Source organism: Lonchura striata, chromosome 22, assembly GCF_046129695.1.
Source record: "Lonchura striata isolate bLonStr1 chromosome 22, bLonStr1.mat, whole genome shotgun sequence".
NCBI classification, from domain to species: Eukaryota; Metazoa; Chordata; class Aves; order Passeriformes; family Estrildidae; genus Lonchura; species Lonchura striata.
Genome location: NC_134624.1, coordinates 9,133,347 through 9,140,203, shown reverse-complemented (window position 1 = coordinate 9,140,203; position 6,857 = coordinate 9,133,347). Strand labels below are relative to the sequence as shown.

The following is a 6,857-nucleotide window of genomic DNA, read 5'->3' as shown; positions in this document are numbered from 1 at the left end:
GGGAAGGATCTTTCCCTGTGTGCAACTGGGAACTCATAGCTCTGACCAAGGAGATGATAAAAAACCAGTTACATAATTTCACTCTTGCTTATTTCCCTATGATTGACCCCAAAGATTTCGTGGAGGGAGGGGAAAAGGTTCTGCATAATTTTTACCAACTTGTTTTCAAACAGTTCCTTAAAGAATGCAGGGGAAAAGGCAATATTCCATCATAAGGCAAAACAAACAAACAAAAGCAGAATAAAAATAAACTTTAGGCCAGCTTCTGGTCTCCATAAATAGAGTTACTTAACTGACTGCACAGTGACATCTTAGATGAAGACCAATGGAACTGAGCTTAAAATTCAACTGTTTTTTTGAGCTGTTGGCAACACTCTGCAGTGACTCTCCCTCTCCTGCTGCAGAGGTAGAACAATTTGTGTCATTTCAGGGAGCAGTTATTGCCAGCTCAGACTGCACTCTGCTTCCAATCTCTCCTAGGTAAGTCTCACCTCGTTGTGCTCCGTGAGACAGAAGAATCTCTGGAATTAATCAATTCAGGGAAAAGCAGAACCAAACGCCAGCATCTCAACACTGAGGATCACTGCAATGGGTCCCCCTTAATCACTGCAAAATGAGAACAGATTTGCCGTGACTGGGAATTTCAGGAGCACATGATAGCAAGCCCTGCTCCCATCCCTCCCGTGGATTTGTGCTGGTAGGGAAAGACTCAATTACTCAGCACTAAATGTCTGAAAAGGACAAAGCCACTCAAAGCTACGTAATCACCTTAAAGTGGATGAAACAGGAGAGTGGGGCAAATGTATGTCTTGCATAAATCCAAAAATAAAAGGGGAAAAAAATCCCAAAGCCCTACAGTCTGCTGATTTTTGGGCCCACATTCTTATTAGGAATATGCAAAACCTACAAGAAAGATGGTTATTACATGCCTGAGACATTAAGGAACATTTTTAGGAAAATGGTGAAGATGAGTTAAGAGTGTGGAGTGCAAAATTATTTGGCTTCTGTCCTCCAGATAAATCATTGCCTTTTTCATGGCCACATGAATACAGGAACAGCAGCAAAATCAGCTCTTAATTAAAAGAAACTTACACTAACTTGCACTGTGCAAAGAATAAAACACCCAGTCAAGTATTGCACTTTGATAATCAAAATGGCACCTCCACCTTCAAACAGATACAAATTCCAGAGACAAGCACGTTAATTTATGCACAAAAATTACCACTGAGAAATAAATTAATTTATATTAAAAAAAAAAAAAAAGAAGAGGATATTGAGGATATTGACACATTTCGGGGCTAGAAGAAAAGTCACCTCCTGATCCCACATGCGCTTGGTTTTATTTACATATCCACAAAGACCATGAAACACCAGCCCAGCCCCCCCACCAGCAGCATGGTCACATGAATCCCGTAGATGAGCAGTTCATTCATGAGGCTGAAGTCCACCCGCCTCCGCCCCAGCAAGAGCAGGATGATGGAGAGTTTGTACTGGAAGCGCAGGAAGATGCGGATGCCGAGGTACTGAAGGCAAAACAAGATCGAGAGAGCCACCCAGAGGATGGAGGTGAAGAGGCTGCAGCTGAAGTAGAGCAGGAAGCGGATGAAGCCGTACATCCACCGCGATTTGAGATAGATGTCGAAGTTGTTGTACTTGGTGCGCACCAGGTGTGTGGTGCGCACGGGGCCGCAGGCCGAGTGCAGGCAGGTGGTGTGCGGGCCGTGGAACGAGCGCACCCGCCGGGGAATGGGGATCACCGGCATCGGGCCCGGCCCCGCGCAGCCCGCCCCAGGCCGCCGGCCGCCGGGCACATATCAGATGGCAGCGCCACGCAGCCGGCCGGGCACGGCTATCCCCGCGCTGGGCGGCCGCCGAGGGACGCACCTGCGGGGAGCACAGTGAGCAGGTTGGTTTGGTGCTGGGAAATAGTACCAACAAGAGAAATTTCCTCTAAATATCACACACAATAGAAAGCTTAATTTCTTCTGAAGCTGCTGAATACAGGCCCATCCCAGCTCACTGGGCACACATCAGATGGCAGTGCCACGCAGCCGGCCGGGCACGGCTATCCCCGCGCTGGGCGGCCGCCGACGGACGCACCTGCGGGGAGCACAGTGAGCAGGTTGGTTTGGTGCTGGGAAATAACACCAACAAGAGAAATTTCCTCTAAAGGACAATAGAAAGCTTCACTTCTCCTGAAGCTGCTGAATACAGGCCCGCCCCAGCTCACTGGGCACACATCAGATGGCAGTGCCACACAGCCGGCCGGGCACGGCTAACCCTGTGCTGGAGACACCTGTGGGGAGGCACATGAGCAGGTTGGTTTGGTGCTGGGAAATAATACCAAGAGAAATTTCCTCTAAATATCACAGGCAATAGAAAGCTTCACTGCTCCTGAAGCTGCTGAATACAGGCTCACCCCAGCCCACCGGCCACTGGGCACACATCAGAGGGCAGCACCACACAGCGCTGGGCAGCCGCCGAGGGACACACCTGCGGGGAGCACAGTGAGCAGGTTGGTTTGGTGCTGGGAAATAACACCAACAAGAGAAATTTCCTCTAAATGACAATAGAAAGCTTAACTTCTCCTGAAGCTGCTGAATACAGACCCTCCCCAGCTCACTGGGCACACATCAGATGGCAGTACCACGCAGCCAGCCGGGCACGGCTAACCCTGTGCTGGAGACACCTGTGGGGAGGTACAGTGGGTTTGGTGCTGGGAAACAACACTGACACAAGAAACTTTCTCTAAATATCACAGACAATAGAAAACTTCACTTCTCCTGAAGCTGCTGAATACAGCAACTTATCCCAGCTGATTTCAATATCAGCGCTCCCTTACAACTGCCTCCCAAACATCAACTTCTTTCCTTAAAACATCTTTGTTTTGCCTCTTTGTTTCTTATTCCCCACATAAATACACTTAATTTCCATGCCAGGTTCCAAATAAATTCCCCAGCCAGCAACAGCCTGTTATAAACTTTATCCAGTGTAAATGCAGCAAAGAGGTTTGGTCTGAAATTATCCTGGCTAATTCATAAATCTTTCCTAATCTAACAGCCACCCTCAAGAGCCCACCCACCTGAGCGATAATATTCATGTGAGAGCAGGAATATTAATGTATGTGTTTGTATGGGGTCACATTTCCTTTAAAAGACAAAAAAAAAAGTTCTCTGAGTACTTTCGCAAGTGGATTCCAGATTTGTGCTCATTTCCAAACTTGGCAAAGCTTCACCAAATAAACAAACTGAAAATAATGGAAGGTCTTGGAAGAACAATGAGGCAATCATGTTTTTCACACTCCACAGGATGCACCTCCCCTGGCTCAGCCAGCCTTGTGCTCTCACTGTCACTGCAAGGCAAGGCCAGGCAGCCTTTCAAAGGCACCCACCAGTTTATTTCTCCCCTTGGAGACCTGCAGAGATAAGTGACATTATCTTGATCTTCTGCAGTGTTTAGGATTTATAATCTTAACATCCTTCCACACACCCATTGTTGTCGTGTGAGTGATGAGCAGGAGCCTCTGAGCTGCTCTCTGCTTCACCCCAGGCTTCTGATGTGCCAAATTCCGGGAATTATGAAATGACAATGCACTCATCAGATAAAGCTGGAAAACAACGGGGACTTCCCCAGACCCCTCACACACCCAAGTGTTCAGATCCAGGCAGATCCTTCCTTTGTTGAACCAAAAATCTGACTGCTCTAAAAATTAAAATTAATTCAAGAGTTACTTCAAGAATTCTTTAGTTTCATTACTAACAGAACTAACCACAGAGCAAATGATAAAGCTAAAGGATTTTTGATATCAAAATCCTGCTCTGATTCAATGTGTATCAGTAGGGAAGTCTCTGCCTGCTTCCTGCCTCAAATTCCATGGAAATGGAAATTCCAGTTCTGATTTCTCTTGCTCAGCTCCATGTTCCAAATCCTTTTTGCCCTTACAGAAATTTGAGGCAGAGTTGGCTCTACATGGATCAGGGACTACCAAAAAGGAGTAAGGGCTAAATGATGATTTAAGGAATTTAGGAAACCAAGGGTTCTCCTCAAGCATCACAGACACCCTCATAATTTCATAATTTTAGGTGCCTCTTGCCCTGTTTCCTGTCTGGAGCCAGGAAATGCCAGCTAGAAATGTGGCTTTTGCAAGGCACAGGAACTGCTCAGACACTGAACCTAAACCCAACCCAGCTCTGGAGCATGTGACCCCACACACCTCCCACATGAACTGCTCAGAGTTTGCTCCCAGAGATATTTTTGGAGGACTAAAGCAAGACAGGTCAAAAATCCCATGCTGGGGAGTCAGAGCATTCCATTCCTGGCAATGCAGCCTCTCCCTGCAACTTCCTTCACCAAGTTTGCCAGCAAACCCTTGAACAGTTGCTGCGCCCACCACGGGAACAAACAGCCTTTGGTGGGTTCATGCTCTTTGGATGAACTCAACTATCAACACTGGAGCATTGGGAGGACAAAATAAACTCTGAATTATTACATTTTAGGGGTGCTGCCATCCAACTCAGCAGGTCGCCGCCGTTCTGGGATGCCACTGAATTCTTGGAACAAAAGAGTGAAGTTTTCCCGTGACACCTTCTAGGAAGAGTGACAGAAACTGCTGAGGTGCTTCATAAACTCACAACTCTCTGCACAGGAGCTGATCTAAAAGAAAAAAACAACACAATAATGTCCAATTTGCTCATTTTGTGCATTAAAATGCTCACAATTGAGGCCTCTCCTCAAGCATGAATTTTTAAGCCCATGACGACTCTAAAAAGAAGCCAGCACTCAGCAATGTATGGATTCCATGCTGGGAACAACCAGGGAGCTGCTACTCAATGCCAGGACAGAAAATCCCAACCAACTTCTGGTCACCTTCTCCTGCCACAGATTTTACATGAAACACGAAGCAGGGAGCACAGACTTTCCAAAGTGAATGTGGAATAGCAAATCCTCCACAGGCCCTGGATGTGCCCAAATCCAGGCTGGACAGGGCTTGGAGCAGCCTGGGCCAGTGGAAGGTGTCCCTGCCCATGGAGGGGGTGGGATGGGGCGAGTTTTTAAGTCCCTTCCACCCCAAAACTTGATTCTGTTATTATCCTCCAATCTGTATTTTGCAGGTTTGGACAAAACCCACTCTGTAATTTTGGAGGCCAACTGGGTCTTTTGGGGGCATCACCCCAGAGCTGCGAGGATTCCAGCTGGAGGCACCGCCAGCACCAGGGCGTTCAAACGCCAATAAATTCCAATAAATTCCAATAAATTCCAATAAATTCCCGTTCCGCGTTCTCACTGCCTCTCCGTTAAAGCGGGGAGCGAGGAGCGGAAACCTCCGCGCCCACCCGGACCTGCCGGGGCTGCCGGGACTCCCCGGCGGGCCCCGAGCGCTCCGGGAGGAGCCGCACGACGTTCGGGACGATGCCAAAGAAAGGCTAAAGCCGGGGGGAGCACCGGGAGGGGCGGGAACACCGGCTCCTCCCACACCGCCCCGACCCCGGCAGGGAGCTCGGCCTGGCCTCCCCCGGCGGCCCCGCACGGCCGCGGCTCGCCCCGGGAACGGGGATCTCCAGGCCCGGCGGCAGTGCCCGAGCGCCGCCGCACCGCCGCGCCCCGGGGCGGAGCTCCCGCCGCCGCAGGGCGAGGCCCGGGCCCCGTGGCCGCCGGGCCGAGCCCCGCACTCCCCGCGGCGCCCACGGCCGCGCCGGGCCGCGCCCCGCACTCACCGTGGTGCCCATGGCGGCGCCGGGCCCGGGCGGAGCGAGGCCCGGGCCGCCGGGCGCCCGCTCTGCGCATGTGCGGGGGCGGCCCCGGTTGCTCCGGTTCCGGCGGCGGCGGCGGGCGGGGAGCGGCGGCGCGCGGGAATGGCGTCATCGCGCCGCGCCGGAAGTGGGGGGGACGCGTTACCCTGGCAACGGGGGAGCGGCGGGGCCTGGTCACAGCGGGGTTACACCGGGGTTATACAGAGGTTACAGCGGGGTTATACTGGGGTTACACAGAAGTTACAGCAGGGGTCACACCAGGGTTACAGCGGGGTTACACAGGGGTTACACAGAGGTTACACCGGGGGTCACACCGGGATTACCCAGACGTTACACTGCCATTACACCAGGGTTACACCAGGGTTATGCCGAGGTTACAGCAGGGTTACACAGGGGTTACACAGAGGTTCCACCAGAGGTCACACCGGGGTTACACAGAGGTCACACCGGGGTTATGCCAAGGTTACAGCAGGGTTACACAGGGTTTCCACCGGAGGTCACACTGGGGTTACACAGAGGTCACACTGGGGGTTACAGCAGGGTTACCCAGAGCTTACACTCTTTATTATTATTAATTTTTTAAAATTTTAAAAGCCGAGTGATTGGCATTTTTCACACTGGTTAAGGGAATTCTGGGGAGTTCTCCTGGGAAATTGGCATCTCCATGTCCTCCACGCCCCTCCTGTGTATGAAAAATGCCAATCACTTGTTTTTAGAATTTTTAAAAATTTAATACTAATAAAATGGTTATAAAAATAGTAATACAATTAGAGTAATAAAAATCTAGAGTTAGGACAATTACAAGATAATAAAAAGCAAATAATTACAGACATCAGGATGTTCTTGGGCACTGAGCTGCCAAAAGCATGCCTTGTGAACAAAAGAATAACCCTTAAAAGCAACAGCCTGTTGCATATTCACAGATATCATACATGGTGCATAAATGATAATAAATTAATAATTAAAAATAATAATGAAAATAATTAATTCTTGCAAATTAAGAACTTTTCTGGTTTTTGTCAACTTCTTCCCCTTAATACTCCATAAAGATGGAGAGAAGGCGGAAGAATGTTTTTCTTTTCTGCTGTGACTCTTCTTGTGCCCTGT

The 6,857-nt window shown here is 49.6% G+C and overlaps 1 protein-coding gene across 4 annotated transcripts; it reads right to left on the bottom strand.

Annotated features, from left to right (window-relative positions):
* Positions 1 to 1,321: 1,321 nt before the first annotated feature.
* Positions 1,322 to 5,816, bottom strand: LOC110477734 (transmembrane protein 250). 4 transcript variants are annotated; one of them, XM_077787914.1, is made up of 3 exons: positions 5,715 to 5,816; positions 4,490 to 4,653; positions 1,322 to 1,884 (listed from the first exon to the last, which is right to left on the bottom strand). In XM_077787914.1, exon 3 carries the CDS (start codon positions 1,761 to 1,763, stop codon positions 1,344 to 1,346), a length of 420 nt encoding a protein of 139 aa, XP_077644040.1. In that variant the 5' UTR covers positions 1,764 to 1,884; positions 4,490 to 4,653; positions 5,715 to 5,816; the 3' UTR covers positions 1,322 to 1,343. The 4 variants fall into 4 exon arrangements, 1 of the variants encoding a protein (XP_077644040.1); XR_013341115.1 differs by lacking the exon at positions 1,322 to 1,884 and adding an exon at positions 1,894 to 2,689; XR_004148971.2 differs by lacking the exon at positions 1,322 to 1,884 and adding an exon at positions 1,894 to 2,493.
* Positions 5,817 to 6,857: the final 1,041 nt, after the last annotated feature.

What these genes read in the sequence shown, in the direction of transcription:
- LOC110477734 (XM_077787914.1), bottom strand. Translation starts at nt 1,763, where the DNA reads ATGCCGGTGATCCCCATTCCCCGGCGGGTGCGCTCGTTCCACGGCCCG.